At 52.4% G+C, this 18,658-nt stretch overlaps 2 protein-coding genes across 2 annotated transcripts in view; both read left to right on the top strand.

Annotated features, from left to right (window-relative positions):
• Positions 1-458: 458 nt before the first annotated feature.
• On the top strand, positions 459-17,342 carry LOC125450287 (ubiquitin-conjugating enzyme E2 L5-like). The gene is made up of 3 exons (XM_059642836.1): positions 459-616; positions 14,113-14,205; positions 14,988-17,342. The coding sequence occupies exons 1-3, from the start codon at positions 590-592 to the stop codon at positions 15,228-15,230; spliced, it is 363 nt and encodes a 120-aa protein (XP_059498819.1). The 5' UTR covers positions 459-589; the 3' UTR covers positions 15,231-17,342.
• A 721-nt stretch (positions 17,343-18,063) lies between these two features.
• The window catches only part of LOC125449632 (plasma protease C1 inhibitor-like), a 33,766-nt gene continuing 33,171 nt past the window's right edge, over positions 18,064-18,658 (top strand). Inside the window, exon 1 of the mRNA XM_059642845.1 lies at positions 18,064-18,188. The gene's annotated coding sequence lies outside the window, so the exon portion shown is untranslated. The remainder of the gene's footprint in view (positions 18,189-18,658) is intronic.

The raw sequence follows: 18,658 nt of genomic DNA on the forward strand, positions 1-18,658 counted from the left end.
TGACGGACAGACCCCGCCCCCTCCCGTCATTTCCCCACCCGACGCATGGCCCCGACCAACCACGCCCCCGACGGCCATGCCCCGCCCCGTGTCGGCCCGTACCCGCCCATGACGGACAGGGCCCGCCCCCTGACGGTCAGGTCCCGCCCCCTGACGGACAGTCCCCGCCCCCTGACGGCCAGGCCCTGCCCACTGACGGACAGTCCCCGCCCCCTGACGGCCGGGCCCTGCCCCCTGAAGGACAGTCCCCGCCCCGTGTCGGACCGCCCCGCCCCCTGACGGCCAGGCCCTGCCCCCTGACGGACAGTCCCCGCCCCCTGACGGCCAGGCCCTGCCCCGTGAACGGCAGTCCCCGCCCCGTGTCGGACCGCCCCGCCCCCCGACGGCCAGGCCCCGCCCCCTGAAGGACAGTCCCCGCCCCGTGACGGCCAGGCCCCGCCCCTGAAGGACAGTCCCCGCCCCGTGACGGCCAGGCCCCGCCTTCGTGTCGGTGCTTGACGGTGCGGGCTGGGCCGGCTCTGGGTTCCTCGCTGCCTCCGGGTTTCTGCCTCTCTCTCTCGGATCAGGTTGTTCCCGGGATCCCTGGAAGATGAACTGCAGCAAGAGGCTCAACAAGGTACAGGGATGGGGGGGGGGGTCTCTCTCCCCAGAGAGTGTGCGGGGGTATCGCGGTGGAGGTCCCCGCCTGAGGCCCGGGCTCCGGGGCCTGGCCCTGTCGGTGATAGGGCCGCGGGGGCCGGGAGGGTGAGGGCTGGGAGTGAGCCTGTATCCCTGTTCCACCGCCTCCCCGAACCCCCTCCTTTCCTACTTCCTGCTCGGGGTGAGGCCGGGCCCAGGAAGTGAAACTGAAACCGCCAGGGCCCAGGGCCCGACACCCGGAAGAGCCTCCGTCCCCGTCCCCGTCTCTACCGTCGGCTCAAAGATCTCCAAATATCCTCAAATCTAATCCCTAATATCCCCGAATGTGATCCCAAATATACTTCCCAATATCCCCGAATGTCATCCCAAACATACGGCCCAATATCCCCGAATGTAATCCCAAACATACTCCCCAATATCCCCGAATGTGATCCCAAATATACTCCCCAATATCCCCGAATGTAATCCCAAACATACTCCCCAATATCCCCGAATGTGATCCCAAACATACTCCCCAATATCCCCGAATGTGATCCCAAACATACTTCCCAATATCCCCGAATGTAATCCCAAACATACTCCCCAATATCCCCGAATGTGATCCCAAACATACTCCCCAATATCCCCGAATGTAATCCCAAACATACTCCCCAATATCCCCGAATGTGATCCCAAATATACTCCCCAATATCCCCGAATGTCATCCCAAACACACTCCCCAATATCCCCGAATGTAATCCCAAACATACTCCCCAATATCCCCGAATGTGATCCCAAATATACTCCCCAATATCCCCGAATGTCATCCCAAACATACTCCCCAATATCCCCGAATGTAATCCCAAACATACTCCCCAATATCCCCGAATGTAATCCCAAACATACTCCCCAATATCCCCGAATGTGATCCCAAATATACTCCTCAATATCCCCGTATGTAATCCCAAACATACTCCCCGATATCCCCGAATGTGATCCCAAACATACTCCCCAATATCCCCGAATGTGATCCCAAACATACTCCCCAATATCCCCGAATGTCATCCCAAACATACTCCCCAATATCCCCGAATGTAATCCTAAACATACTTCCCAATATCCCCGAATGTAATCCCAGATATACTCCCCAATATCCCCAAATGCAATCCCAAACATACTCCCTAATATCCCCAAATGTAATCCCAGATATACTCCCCAATATCCCCGAATGTGATCCCAAACAAACTCCCTAATATCCCCGAATGTAATCCTGAATGTAATCCCAAATATACTCCCCGATATCCCCGAATGTGATCCCAAACGTACTCCCCAATATCTCCGAATGTAATCCCAAATGTACTCCCCAATATTCCCTGAATGTAATCCCAAATATACTCCCCAATATCCCCGAATGTAATCCCAAATATACTCCCCAATATCCCCGAATGTAATCCCAAACATATTCTCCAATATCCCCGATTGTAATCCCAAATGTACTCCCCACTATCCCCGAATGTAATCCCAAACGTACTCCCCAATATCCCCGAATGTGATCCCAAACGTACTCCCCAATGTCCCTGAATGTAATCCCAAACGTACTCCCCAATATCCCCGAATGTGATCCCAAACATACTCCCCAATATCCCTGAATGTAATCCCAAACATACTCCCCAATATCCCCAAATGTAATCCCAAACATACTTCCCAATATCCCCGAATGTCATCCCAAACATACTCCACAATATCCCTGTATGTAATCCCAGATATACTCCCCAATATCCCCAAATGCAATCCCAGATATACTCCCCAATATCCCCGAATGTGATCCCAAACAAACTCCCCAATATCCCCGAATGTAATCCTGAATGTAATCCCAAATATACTCCCCGATATCCCCGAATGTGATCCCAAACGTACTCCCCAATATCTCCGAATGTAATCCCAAATGTACTCCCCAATATTCCCTGAATGTAATCCCAAATATACTCCCCAATATCCCCGAATGTAATCCCAAATATACTCCCCAATATCCCCGAATGTAATCCCAAACATATTCTCCAATATCCCCGATTGTAATCCCAAATGTACTCCCCAATATCCCCGAATGTAATCCCAAACGTACTCCCCAATATCCCCGAATGTGATCCCAAACGTACTCCCCAATGTCCCTGAATGTAATCCCAAATATACTCCCCAATATCCCCGAATGTAATCCCAAATATACTCCCCAATATCCCCGAATGTAATCCCAAACATATTCTCCAATATCCCCGATTGTAATCCCAAATGTACTCCCCAATATCCCCGAATGTAATCCCAAACGTACTCCCCAATATCCCCGAATGTGATCCCAAACGTACTCCCCAATGTCCCTGAATGTAATCCCAAACGTACTCCCCAATATCCCCGAATGTGATCCGAAACAAACTCCCCAATATCCCCGAATGTAATCCTGAATGTAATCCCAAATATACTCCCCGATATCCCCGAATGTGATCCCAAACGTACTCCCCAATATCTCCGAATGTAATCCCAAATGTACTCCCCAATATTCCCTGAATGTAATCCCAAATATACTCCCCAATATCCCCGAATGTAATCCCAAATATACTCCCCAATATCCCCGAATGTAATCCCAAACATATTCTCCAATATCCCCGATTGTAATCCCAAATGTACTCCCCAATATCCCCGAATGTAATCCCAAACGTACTCCCCAATATCCCCGAATGTGATCCCAAACGTACTCCCCAATGTCCCTGAATGTAATCCCAAATATACTCCCCAATATCCCCGAATGTCATCCCAAACATACTCCCCAATATCCCCGAATGTAATCCCAAACATACTCCCCAATATCCCCGAATGTGATCCCAAACATACTCCCCAATATCCCCGAATGTAATCCCAAACATACTCCCCAATATCCCCGAATGTGATCCCAAATATACTCCCCAATATCCCCGAATGTCATCCCAAACACACTCCCCAATATCCCCGAATGTAATCCCAAACATACTCCCCAATATCCCCGAATGTGATCCCAAATATACTCCCCAATATCCCCGAATGTCATCCCAAACATACTCCCCAATATCCCCGAATGTAATCCCAAACATACTCCCCAATATCCCCGAATGTAATCCCAAACATACTCCCCAATATCCCCGAATGTGATCCCAAATATACTCCTCAATATCCCCGTATGTAATCCCAAACATACTCCCCGATATCCCCGAATGTGATCCCAAATATACTCCCCAATATCCCCGAATGTGATCCCAAACATACTCCCCAATATCCCCGAATGTGGTCCCAAACATACTCCCCAATATCCCTGAATGTCATCCCAAACATACTCCCCAATATCCCCGAATGTAATCCTAAACATACTTCCCAATATCCCCGAATGTAATCCCAGATATACTCCCCAATATCCCCAAATGCAATCCCAAACATACTCCCTAATATCCCCAAATGTAATCCCAGATATACTCCCCAATATCCCCGAATGTGATCCCAAACAAACTCCCTAATATCCCCGAATGTAATCCTGAATGTAATCCCAAATATACTCCCCGATATCCCCGAATGTGATCCCAAACGTACTCCCCAATATCTCCGAATGTAATCCCAAATGTACTCCCCAATATTCCCTGAATGTAATCCCAAATATACTCCCCAATATCCCCGAATGTAATCCCAAATATACTCCCCAATATCCCCGAATGTAATCCCAAACATATTCTCCAATATCCCCGATTGTAATCCCAAATGTACTCCCCACTATCCCCGAATGTAATCCCAAACGTACTCCCCAATATCCCCGAATGTGATCCCAAACGTACTCCCCAATGTCCCTGAATGTAATCCCAAACGTACTCCCCAATATCCCCGAATGTGATCCCAAACATACTCCCCAATATCCCTGAATGTAATCCCAAACATACTCCCCAATATCCCCAAATGTAATCCCAAACATACTTCCCAATATCCCCGAATGTCATCCCAAACATACTCCACAATATCCCTGTATGTAATCCCAGATATACTCCCCAATATCCCCAAATGCAATCCCAGATATACTCCCCAATATCCCCGAATGTGATCCCAAACAAACTCCCCAATATCCCCGAATGTAATCCTGAATGTAATCCCAAATATACTCCCCGATATCCCCGAATGTGATCCCAAACGTACTCCCCAATATCTCCGAATGTAATCCCAAATGTACTCCCCAATATTCCCTGAATGTAATCCCAAATATACTCCCCAATATCCCCGAATGTAATCCCAAATATACTCCCCAATATCCCCGAATGTAATCCCAAACATATTCTCCAATATCCCCGATTGTAATCCCAAATGTACTCCCCAATATCCCCGAATGTAATCCCAAACGTACTCCCCAATATCCCCGAATGTGATCCCAAACGTACTCCCCAATGTCCCTGAATGTAATCCCAAATATACTCCCCAATATCCCCGAATGTAATCCCAAATATACTCCCCAATATCCCCGAATGTAATCCCAAACATATTCTCCAATATCCCCGATTGTAATCCCAAATGTACTCCCCAATATCCCCGAATGTAATCCCAAACGTACTCCCCAATATCCCCGAATGTGATCCCAAACGTACTCCCCAATGTCCCTGAATGTAATCCCAAACGTACTCCCCAATATCCCCGAATGTGATCCGAAACAAACTCCCCAATATCCCCGAATGTAATCCTGAATGTAATCCCAAATATACTCCCCGATATCCCCGAATGTGATCCCAAACGTACTCCCCAATATCTCCGAATGTAATCCCAAATGTACTCCCCAATATTCCCTGAATGTAATCCCAAATATACTCCCCAATATCCCCGAATGTAATCCCAAATATACTCCCCAATATCCCCGAATGTAATCCCAAACATATTCTCCAATATCCCCGATTGTAATCCCAAATGTACTCCCCAATATCACCGAATGTAATCCCAAACGTACTCCCCAATATCCCCGAATGTGATCCCAAACGTACTCCCCAATGTCCCTGAATGTAATCCCAAATATACTCCCCAATATCCCCGAATGTAATCCCAAATATACTCCCCAATATCCCCGAATGTAATCCCAAACATATTCTCCAATATCCCCGATTGTAATCCCAAATGTACTCCCCAATATCCCCGAATGTAATCCCAAACGTACTCCCCAATATCCCCGAATGTGATCCCAAACGTACTCCCCAATGTCCCTGAATGTAATCCCAAACGTACTCCCCAATATCCCCGAATGTAATCCCAAACGTACTCCCTAATATCCCCGAATGTAATCCCAAACGTACTCCCCAATATCCCCGAATGTGATCCCAAATATACTCCCCAATATCCCTGAATGTAATCCCAAACATACTCCCCAATATCCCCAAATGTAATCCCAAATATACTTCCCAATATCCCCGAATGTCATCCCAAACATACTCCCCAATATCCCTGAATGTAATCCCAAAAATACTCCCCAATATCCCCGAATGTCATCCCAAACATACTTCCCAATATCCCCGAATGTAATCCCAAATGTACTCCCCAATATCCCCGAATGTAATCCCAAACGTACTCCCCAATATCCCCGAATGTGATCCCAAACGTACTCCCCAATGTCCCTGAATGTAATCCCAAACGTACTCCCCAATATCCCCGAATGTAATCCCAAACGTACTCCCTAATATCCCCGAATGTAATCCCAAACGTACTCCCCAATATCCCCGAATGTGATCCCAGACATACTCCCCAATATCCCTGAATGTAATCCCAAACATACTCCCCAATATCCCCAAATGTAATCCCAAATATACTTCCCAATATCCCCGAATGTCATCCCAAACATACTCCACAATATCCCTGAATGTAATCCCAGATATACTCCCCAATATCCCCGAATGCAATCCCAAACATACTCCCTAATATCCCCAAATGTAATCCTAGATATACTCCCCAATATCCCCGAATGTGATCCCAAACAAACTCCCCAATATCCCCGAATGTAATCCTGAATGTAATCCCAAATATACTCCCCGATATCCCCGAATGTGATCCCAAACGTACTCCCCAATATCTCCGAATGTAATCCCAAATGTACTCCCCAATATTCCCTGAATGTAATCCCAAATATACTCCCCAATATCCCCGAATGTAATCCCAAATATACTCCCCAATATCCCCGAATGTAATCCCAAACATATTCTCCAATATCCCCGACTGTAATCCCAAATGTACTCCCCAATATCCCCGAATGTAATCCCAAACGTACTCCCCAATATCCCCGAATGTGATCCCAAACGTACTCCCCAATGTCCCTGAATGTAATCCCAAACGTACTCCCCAATATCCCCGAATGTAATCCCAAACGTACTCCCTAATATCCCCGAATGTAATCCCAAACGTACTCCCCAATATCCCCGAATGTGATCCCAAACATACTCCCCAATATCCCTGAATGTAATCCCAAACATACTCCCCAATATCCCCAAATGTAATCCCAAATATACTTCCCAATATCCCCGAATGTCATCCCAAACGTACTCCCCAATATCCCTGAATGTAATCCCAAATATACTCCCCAATATCCCCGAATGTCATCCCAAACATACTTCCCAATATCCCCGAATGTAATCCCAAATGTACTCCCCAATATCCCCGAATGTAATCCCAAACGTACTCCCCAATATCCCCGATTGTAATCCCAGATATACTCCCAATATTCCCGAATGTAATCCCAAATATCGTCCCCAGTATCCCCAAGTATAATCCCAGTTGTCCTCCCTACACATCTACTAATAAATTCCAGAATATCCCCAGAACATACTCCGAAAGGTCCCCAAAATATCCTCTCCAATATACCTTGAAGTGTCTCCAGTATCCCCCTAATGTGCTCCAAAATATCTGCCAGATAAACTCCGAAAAATCTCCAAATTAACTCCAAATATGCTCCAAAGCAACTCCTGAATGTACTTTAAAACATCGCTAAACTATATCCAATGCACAACAAAATATCGCCCAAGTATACTCTGAAATAACGCTAATTGTGCTCTGACATGACCCCAAAGTATGTCCCAATGTACTCTGAAATATCCCCACGTCTGCTCCAGTATATTCCCTCAACACTTCAGTACTTCAAATACTGGGTCTCTCCTCCAAATATTCCCACATGTCCCCCCACTCCTTCAAATACCCTCCAAGTGTCCACAAGTACCCTTCGTGCCCACAGAGACACTTCAGCTGTTCTAAGTAGCTCTCTAAATATCTTCCAAATTAGCAATGCCGTCAAAATACGCTCGTACAAATAGCCTCAATACTCCTCAAATATCCAAGTCAACTCCCAACACCCCCATTTCTCAACAACCACTGTCTCCACCCCTTATGACATGATCTTCCATTCCCAGCTGGTTGAGAAAGTAAGATCCCATGGGATCCAGGCCAAATTGGATTGAAGATGAGTTTTGTGGCTGGAGGCAGGTGATAATGATCGAGGGGCGTTTTTCTGACGGGGAGCCTGTGCCCAGTGGTGTACCATGGGGTTTGGCGCTGCTAGCTCGCTGGTTGGTGAATGGGGGAGGCTGGATCAGTAAGTTGGCAGATGGCAGGAAGATTTGGCGCTTCACAAGGAGGAAAGTGATTGTAGGATGATGCTGACGGACTGGGCCAGATGGGCTGAATGACCGCAAGTGGAATTTAATCCAGAAAAGTGCAAGGTGATAGACTTAGGGAGGAATAACTAGGCAAGGGAGCACACATTGAATGGTCGGACCCCAGGAAGTGCAGAGGGCCCTTAGTGCGCGGGTCCATTGATCTTTGAAGGCAGCAGGACAGATCAGCCTTCGCACTGAAGTAGGGTCACTAGACTCTGAAGGGTCTAGGCCCGAAACGTCAGCTTTTGTGCTCCTGAGATGCTGCTTGGCCTGCTGTGTTCATCCAGCCTCACATTTCATTATCGCTAGACTCTTCACAGGTCCTGGCAGACCTGCTGAGTTTCTCCAGCAACTTCTGCATTTGTCTGTGCCAGACCTGTTGCACCCATAGTTGTCTGTTCTGCTTTATAATGGGTGGGTAAGGTGGTATAGGAGGCATTTGGGATACTGGCCTTGATTGGTCACAGCATTAAATCCAAGAGCACGCAGGTTTTGATGGAGCTGTGTATAACATTAGTTCGGCCACAGCTAGAGCACTGTGTGCAGTTCTGGTCGCCCCAACGCTATAGAAAGGATGGGATTGTACTGGAGGGGGTGCAGAGGGAGATTCTCCAGGACATTACCCGAGATGGAGCGATCCAGCACTGATGGTAGTCTTAATAAGCTTGGATTGTTTTCTTTGAAACTGAGAAGATTTGGGGGGGTGGTGGTGTCAGGGGGGACACGTTGAGATATATAAAATTGAGGGAATAAACATTTCCCCACAGTAGAGGAAATTGTGCACAATTCTATGTTAAAGCTTAATAGGGATTTAAAGGGGATTTGAGGAGAATTATTTCACTGAGAGGGTCATGGATATCTGGAACTTGCTGCCAGTAAGTACGGAAGAGGCTGGAACCATCACACAGCAGTGTTTAGATGAAATGTCAAAGGCTTTGGCCAAGTGCTGAGAAATGGGGACTGAGTCGGTAGGCGCTCGATAACCAGCTTGGACATGATGGGCCGAAGAGCCTTTTTACTCTCCTATAGGACCTCCGACTCTCTCTGAGCTCCTGCGCTCTCTGGCACCCTCTCCTCTTTCTCTCTGGAAGCGCTCTCCTGAAGTACCAGAACACCCAGATCCCACTGCATCTAAGAGTTCCACAGTCATTCACCATTTAAATAATTTTCTACTTTTGTCATTCTCCCTGCCAAGGTGAGCATCTTCGTGTCCATCTGGAAACGTAGCTCCCATACCTTCCCTCTAGATATTTTCCTGATAGACCTGTTCAGAGGTATGAATACACCCCTCCAGAGCTGGTGGGACTTGAACCCAGGCCTTTTTGCTCAGAGGTAGGGGCACTGTTACTGTGCCACAAGAGCCCTTACTCCCCTCATTAAAGACGTTGACATACATTGGAAAAAGCTGAGGCCCCAGCACAGATCATTTGCGTGACGTCCTGCCAACTGGACAGAGATCCATTGATACACCCTCTGTTTTCTGTTCGCTGGCCAGTCTTCCATTCATGCTGATCTGTTCCCCCCCCCACCCCCCCCCCACCCCCCCCCACCCCCCCCCCCCCCCCCCCCCACACACACACACACACACACACACACACACACACACACACACACACACACACACACACACACACACACACACACACACACACACACACACACACACACACCAGGAGTTATTCTTCCTAACAACCCTATCAACCTGGGTGACAACTTTCAGGGATCTATGCCACTGAGGTCTCTCTGCTCATCCACACTACCAAGAATCTCACCATTAGCCGGGTCCTCTGTATTCCTGTTACTCCTTCCAAAGTGTATCACCTCACACTTGTCTGCATTAAACTCCATTTGCCACCTGTTAGCCCAGCTCTGCAGCTTATCTATGTCTCTCTGCAACCTACAACATCCTTCCTCACTATCCACAACTCCACCGGCACACTCTCGCATCCCACTCACACCCCAACCTCTGTCTCTTGCTCTCTCACTCACTCTCTCTCTCTCACTCACACTCGGCCTCTGTCACTGTCTCTTGCTCTCTCACTCATTCTCTCTCTCACTCCCTCACTCACACTCGGCCTCTGTCACTCTGCCACTTGCGCTCTCTCTCTCTCTCTCTCTCTCTCTCTCTCTCTCTCTCACACTCTTGGTTTGCCTCGCTCTCTCTCACACTTGGCGTCTCCCTGTCTCTGACTCTCGGTTTCGGTCTCAATCTCTCACTCTCCCTCTCGGTGTCAGCCTCTCTCTATCTCTCACTCATTCTCTCGGTTCCCCACCGCCTCGGTCTTCATTCCCAGCACCCTGTAGACCCCTTGTGCTTTGTCTACTGGAATTGTTTCACATTATGGTGTCCCCTGAAAGTTGGCGTGTGGGACTATGCCACACTCCCTGAGGCTCCTGGCAGACTGATAGCGTAGCTGTCAGCCCTGGCACATGGAATACCAATGCCCCGGTGTGACTACCCCAGTCTCTGCCTTGCGGCATTCTGCTGTCTAGAAATGAGGCTCACATTGTCCGCCAATGTGGTTTGTTAGTTTGAGAGGTCAGAAACAGAGAAGGTGTGGGAGAGATGAAAATGATGGGATCCGAGATAAACGATAGCCCGTATTAAATCCTGTCAGGACTTCCGGAGGGAGGGAGAGAGGTCCTCACTGAGACAGTGGGGACAGGAAGGAACTCGCTCCCTCAGGGTATGGATGAGATGAATATCCTTGATGTGTTTAAGGGAGAAACTGAATCCACAGCATCCAAAGGAGGGTGTCAAGATTGGGGTGGAGGAGGCCAGTACAGACCAGCAGGCCAAATGGCCTATTTCTCTGTTGTGAATATCATCTGGTATTTAATTTCCTCGGGAGCGCATTGTGTGAAAAGAGTGTTAGGCTGGGGGATGGTTGGTGACACAATGGTTTCAGGATTTTGAGGGCAGTTTCACTTTGTGGTAGCTGAGCCCGGTTCCCAGAAGCAGCTCAAAATGAAACCGTCTTGGGTCCTGACTAATCTGCAGCATGACACAAACGCAGGAAGCGTCCAGACGTCAGGAGCTGCAACTTCTGCTGCGCTGACAGTGAGACGCAGCACTTAGCTCAACGCAGCACCTCCTGAATTCACAGTCAAACAACATCTCCCATCGCTGGGACCCCCTCCCCAACACTGTTACCCCTTACACTCCCATCCGCCCGTCTCTGTTACCCCCGACACTCCCCCCACCCGTCTCTTTTACCCCCTACACTCCCCCTGCCCGTCTCTGTTACCCCCTACACTCCCCCTGCCCGTCTCTGTTACCCCCTACACTCCCCCTGCCCGTCTGTTACCCCCAACACTCCCCCTGCCCGTCTCTGTTACCCCCTACACTCCCCCAGCCAGTCACTGTTACCCCCTACACTCCCCCTGCCTATCTGTTACCCCCTACACTCCCCCTGCCCGTCTCTGTTACCCCCGACACTCCCCCGCCCGACTCTGTTACCCCCGACACTCCCCCTGCCCGTCTCTGTTACCCCCGACACTCCCCCTGCCTATCTGTTACCCCCTACACTCCCCCACCCGTCTGTTACCCCCCGACACTCCCCCTGCCCGTCTCTGTTACCCCCGACACTCCCCCTGCCTATCTGTTACCCCCTACACTCCCCCACCCGTCTCTGTTACCCCCGACACTCCCCCTGCCCGTCTCTGTTACCCCCTACACTCCCCCTGCCCGTCTCTGTTACCCCCGACACTCCCCCTGCCCGTCTCTGTTACCCCCGACACTCCTACCCGCCCGTCTCTGTTACCCCCTACACTCCCAGCCGCCCGTCTCTGTTACCCCCTACACTCCACCCTCCCCTCTCTGTCACACCCTTCGCCCCACCGTACATCTGTAACCCTTCCGGCCCCTATAATGCTCCAGCCCCATCCCCCTGCCTATTCCTGTAACCTCCTATACCCCCTCCCATTTCTGTAACCTCGGACGCCCCCTACAACCCCTCCCCGTCTCTGTAACCCCCTCACAGCCCGTACATCCCCTCCCTGTCTCCGTAACCTCAAGCCCCCCCATGCCCCCTTCCAATCTCTGTAACCTCCTCATAGCCCCTACACCTCCTCCCTATCACTGTACCCTCGGGGGGACCCCCCCCACACCCCCTCCCTATCTCTGTAACCCCCTCCAGCCCCTCCCTATCACTGTTAACCCCTCCAGCCCCTACACCCCCTCCATATCTCTGTAACCCCCTACACCCCCTCCCTATCTCTGTAACCCCCTCCAGCCCCTACACCCCCTCCCTATCTCTGTAACCCCCTCCATCCCCTACACCCCCTCCCTATCTCTGTAACCCCCTCCATCCCCTACACCCCCTCCATCCCCTACACCCCTCCCTATCTCTGTAACCCCCTCCAGCCCCTCCCTATCTCTGTAACCCCCTCCAGCCCCTCCCTATCTCTGTTAACCCCACCAGCCCCTACACCCCCTCCCTATCTCTGTAACCCCCACCAGCCCCTACACCCGCTCCCTATCTCTGTAACCCCCACCAGCCCCTACACCCCCTCCCTATCTCTGTAACCCCCACCAGCCCCTACACCCGCTCTCTTTCTCTGTAACCCCCACCATCCCCTACACCCCTCCCTATCTCTGTAACCCCCTCCAGCCCCTACACCCCCGCCCTATCTCTGTAACCCCCTCCATCCCCGACACCCCCTCCATCCCCGACACCCCCTCCATCCCCGACACCCCCTCCATCCCCGACACCCCCTCCATCCCCTACACCCCCTCCCTATCTCTGTAACACCCTACACCCCCTCCATCCCCGACACCCCCTCCATCCCCGACACCCCCTCCATCCCTGACACTCCCTCCATCCCCTGCACCCCCTCCATCACCTACACCCCCTCCCTATCTCTGTGACCCCCTCCAGCCCCTACACCCCTCCGTATCTCTGTTAACCCCACCAGCCCCTACACCCCCTCCCTATCTCTGTAACCCCCTCCAGCCCCTACACCCCCACCCCATCTCTGTAACCCGCTCCAGCCCCTACACCCCCTCCCTATCTCTGTAACCCCCTCCAGCCCCTACACCCCCTCCCTATCTGTCACCCCCTCCATCCCCTACCCCCCTCCCTATCTGTCACCCCCTCCATCCCCTACCCCCCTCCCTATCTGTCACCCCCTCCAGCATCTACATCCCCTCCCTATCTCTGTAACCCCCTCCAGCCAGACACCCCTCCCTATCTCTGTAACCCCCTCCAGCATCTACATCCCCTCCCTATCTCTGTAACCCCCTCCAGCCTCTATACCTCCTCCTTAGCTCTGTAACCCCCTCCAGCCAGACACCCCTCCCTATCTCTGTTAACCCCTCCAGCCCCGACACCCCCTCCCTATCTCTGTAACCCCCTCCAGCCCCTACACCCCCTCCCAATCTCTGTAACCGCCTCCAGCCCCTACACCCCCTCCCTATCTCTGTAACCCCCTCCAGACCCTACACCCCCTCCAGCCTCTACACCCCCTCCCTATCTCCGTAACCCCCTCCAGCCCCTCTGCCAGGCAGCCCTGTGATGCTGTGCCCTCCCGGCTATAACCCGATCCTGGCGATGGGGTTGGAGAGGGCTCTGATCGCGGACCTGAGGCAAAGGGGCAAGCCGCGATGGAGTGAGGAGCCCTTCGGTCCTGCGAGAGCTGTCGAACGTTGTGTGAGATAGTCAGGAAGGCATCCCCCTGCCCCGGGGGCAGCTGTCGTGGCCCCGAACCCGTGGGGAGGGAGTTGCTGTTGGCCGCGGAGGTTCGCGCTGTTTTGCCGGGCGATTTGTAACTGTGTTCCCCGTCCTGTCTTCCAACCCCCCCCCCCCCAACACAGGAGCTGAGCGACATCAAAGATGCAGACAAGTCCTATGTTCGCATCATGCAAGCAGAAGACAACGTCTTCTTCTGGCAGGCTCTGATTTTACCAGTGAGTTTGTGGCAGGGGGGCATGCGGGCTGGCGTTTGGGGGCAGAGCTGTGCAATCGGAGCAGGATGCATCTGGGCTGAAGTGGGGCTTTGGGAAGGAGGAGTAACATCACCCCCTGCAGTTGCGATTGAAAGGGACTGTTTGTGGGGGGGGGCGGACGGGCTTGATGCACGATGGTTCAAGCGGTGACAAAACTGGGGAAGGGGGTTTATCCCCTCCCAGGCGTTGTAAGGTTCGGGATGTTGATCTGAGCCAAGCCTCTGGTTCGGCCGGCATTTCCAGACCGCAGGGCAGTCCTGGTTCCTGCGGCTTTCCCAGTGCCCGAGGTGGTTTGCCGAATTGAAAGACCGGCGAGGATCGGTGTGTTAACTGCTGGCCCTATTTGCCCCCCCCCCCCCGCCCCAAGATGAGGGGCTCGCACGGCCATTTCCAGGTGAGAGGTTAACTGCATTGCAGTGGGCCTGGAGTTACGTGTAAGCCAGACGGGTTCGTGGAGGGAGTGAACAGTGACTCCCGTTAGAGGATAAAGTGGGTGGGGTGGGGTGGGGGTGGGGGGGGGTCACTCTTTAAAACAAGATGCTTTTCTCGAACTCGTAGCTGTGACGTGAGAGGAAAACTGGGCCGGAAGCGGCCCGGAGAGGGGGTCCGGGGCGGAGGAAGGAAGGGGGCCGGAAGGTTGTGAAACGGGGTAAAAGTGGGATCCCGCCCAAGCTAAAGGAGGAGGGAGGGAGGGCACAGTGCCAGTGTTCAGTGGCGTACCTCTTGCCTGCCTTCCCACACAGCAACAACCGCCTTACAACAAGGGAGCGTTTCGGATTCACATCAACTACCCATCGGACTACCCCTTCAAACCACCCAAAGTCACCTTCAAGACGCAGATTTACCACCCCAACATCGACGAGAAGGGGCAAGTCTGCCTCCCGATCATCAGCGCAGACAACTGGAAACCAGCCACAAAAACAATGCAAGGTGACAAGTCCGAACCCGAGAGAGCCTCCTGCCGCACGGGGTTAGGGACAGGGTAGGGCTCGGTCGACATTGCCCTGACTGTGTTCGGGCTCCCCACTTTATACCCAGTGCCAGGACAGGGCGAGCACGGGGTTCGATACAGTGTGGAGGTGTCTCTCCATTACTCTCTGTGCGATATTGCTCTGTCCCTGGGCATGGGGCAGCCTGACTGACACTGTCTTGCTGAAATGGGGTGTAATCGAGCGGGGAATGTTGTGACGTTAGCACCTGGAGTCCATCCCCCACACACATCTCTCACTTATTCTGTCTCTCTCACTCTGTCTCAGTTTCCACTGTTCAGCCCCGCACGTCCTGTTTCGCCACCTCCTCCTCTGTTTTAGCTGTCCGTGCTCCCTGTCCCTCCGCGCTCCCCAGTCCTGCCCGTCTCCCCATCCCTTTGCGCTCCCCAGTCCTGCCGTCTCCCCATCCCTTTGCGCTCCCCTGTCCTCCCCATCTCCCCTGTCCTCCCATCTCCCAGTCCCGCTACACTCCCTTCCCCCCCGCCTGTCTCCCCATCCCTCTGCGCTCCCCCGTCCTGCCCATCTCCCTGTCATGCCGCACATGCCCTCTGCCCATCTCCCCATCCCTCCGCGTTCACCCGTCCCGCCCGTCTCCCCGTCCCGCCGTGCTAGCCCTCCCCAGCCCCTCCACCCCCATCCGAATGTTTCCCTATCTATTCCACCCCCACCCACTTCTGGGACCGGAGTATGTCGAGGGCATTTGCCCAAAATGTGTCGTGTTTGAGCAATGGATGGGGAGGGAGGATGGTATTGTCTTGAGTGCAGGGATGGTGCGGGGGGGGAGGTTTAAAGGTCAGAGTGCGAAGGGCTGCCGAGCGTTGCCGCGCCCTGTTTGGTTTCTCACGCCTGTGGGTGTTTTTTTTCCTCCCCGCCCACCCCTCGGCCCGTTCCGCGGGGCCAGTCATCCTCGACTCGCTGCTGAATCTGATCGACAACCCTGAACCTGAGCATCCGCTGCGCACCGAACTGGCGGAGGAATACAGCAAGGACCGCAAGAAGTTCTTCAAGAACGCGGAGGAGCACACACGGAAGTACAGTGAGACGCGCCAGACTGAAGGGAGCCGGGGGGGGCCAGCCCCCTTTGACCACAGGACCTTCTCTCCTCCCTCACCCCCGACCCTGGATCGACCCCTGGCCTCCCTAACATCACCCGAACTGTTTTCCCCCCGCTCCTCCAATTGACCCCTGACCTTGCTTAGGTCAACCCTAACCCTACCCCCTCCTCTGATCGACCCCTGACCCCCCCTAACGTCAACCCCAGCCCACACCCCTCCTCCCAATCGCCCCCCTGGCCTCCCTAACATCAACCCAAACTCTTTCTCCCCCTCCTCCCAATTGACCCCTGATCTTCCTTAGGTCAACCCTAACCCTACCCCTCCTCCGATCAACCCCTGACCTCCCTAACGTCAACCCTAACACCCCCCCCCCCCCCCCCCCCCAATCACCTCCGTCACGTGTCTCGCTGCCGGTTTCGATCAGAAATCTGTCGCTGTGTTTGGATCGCTGTCTCCGTGCTCTCGATCTCTTATGGTTCTTGTCATGCTCTCGTTTTATTTCTTCCAAAATCAGGGAAAGGGAAATGATCCTCCCCCCCCACCTCACCACCCCCCCCCCCCCCCAACCCTTTCCCAACCCACCACCCTCGGCAGATGCTCACGCTCTGTAGGGCAGAGGAAGGGAGGAGTGGGGTGTTTGTTTCAGGTCATTTCTGTCTGTCCCCGGGGCGGGAGACGGGATAAGGACTGTGGGAGGGTAGGGGTTTGTGGGAGACACTATATTGATCGTCAGGAGGAGAGGAGAGGTGAACAGGAAATGGAAAGCATATCAGAGGGCAGTGGGGTATAAACGGGGAATGGGGCTTTTGGAGGAAGGGTGGGTGAGCGAGTGCGGCTGTGAAAGGAGAGGGGGGGGGCGGTGGTGCAGTTGTGAGGGAAGAGGAGGGTGCTGGAGCAGTAGGGGAGGGAAGAAAGCAGGGAAAGAGGTGGGGGAAGGGGAGAAGGACGCGGATGGGATGGGGTCTCATTAAGTCTATCGTTTCTTCTGCGATAGAATTTCTTTTTTTCTAATGAATACGAAAAAGAAAATTAAAAAAAAATGTTGGCACATTGAGTTGTTGATTTTGATGACTGGAGAATCAAGAAACTGCCGCGTGTGCATGTGCGTGCGTGCGTGTGCGCGCGTGTGTGTGTGCATGTGCGTGCATGCGTGTGTGTGTGTGTGTGTGTGCGTGCGCCTGTCTGTGTGCCTGTACTATCAGGAAGCAGAGATGGTAATAACTTAGCCTGCACGCTCGCTCTCGCGCGCTGGCACTGAACAGCTTGTAATGGTGCGGTCACAGTCGGGCGAAACATGATGACCGGTTTGTTTGTGTGAAGGCCCTGTAAACGGCCAGTCGCTTGTAGATTTTTCTGTCGCCCTGTATTGTGTACAGGCGTGGCAGGCTTGGAGAGCCGCCGAGTGGCCTCGCTTCGTTCCTTGCCTGTATATTTGTGTGTCTCTGCGTTAGGGTTGCCTATGTCTGCATGTGATTGGCGTTTTGAGGGTGTGAATGTCAGTGCATCTGTTTGGGCTGGTGGGGGAGGTGTAGGATAGCCGGTTTTTGGAGGCGGTGGGGGTGGGGGGTGGTCTTGGCTCGCAGGCTTCTGTTTGTCAAGGTTGTGTGGCTGATTTGCCCATTTACCCAGTGTCTGCGAACTTTGTCTTGGTGGGGGGTTTTGAAGACGGTGGTGTGGTGTCATGTCGGGTGATTGTGGGCGCTCTAATCTCTGGCTGGAGCCTATGTGTTTACTGCTAGGACAGTGGAATCAATATATGTTGCAGATTAATCTTTGTCCAGTTCCCTTAACCTATCCCTGGTTCCCTTTCTGAGATACTGATCTGGATCCAGCTCTGATTCCACTAAATGTTTGTCCATGTCAATATTTACTGTGTTAGTGCTTCCAGGACCCACGTAAGGTAGGTGAAATGACCATGGACCTGCTGTTGTTATAATTCTTTTTAAAAACTCAAATGAGACTGACTAAATGAAGCAGGGAATGAGGGTGGTTTTGAACACATCTTGGTGTGTCGTTTCTCCCCAACATGGGTACGAGAGGGAGAAAGAGCGAGGAAAAACAACAGCCCCATTTCTGAAGAAGGGTCCCGACCCGAAATGTCAATTGTTGCCCGGCCTGGCTGTGTTCCCCCAGCTCCATACCGTGTTATCTCTGCCTCCAGCATCGGCAGTTCTTGCTATCTCTAGGAGAGGCACGGTAACTCGTGACGTGTGAAGGACGGGGAATTCTGGAAACTCTCACCCAAGCGACTATGAACGCCCACTCAATATTGGGGTTTTTGTTTGGTGGAGGTTTTCCTGAAGGGAGAGTGAAAGTCATCGAGAGAGGAACCAGCAGAGCCGGTCGAGTCAGAAAGATGCAGAGCCACGC

The sequence above is a fragment of the Stegostoma tigrinum genome, chromosome 46, assembly GCF_030684315.1.
Source record: "Stegostoma tigrinum isolate sSteTig4 chromosome 46, sSteTig4.hap1, whole genome shotgun sequence".
NCBI lineage: Eukaryota > Metazoa > Chordata > Chondrichthyes > Orectolobiformes > Stegostomatidae > Stegostoma > Stegostoma tigrinum.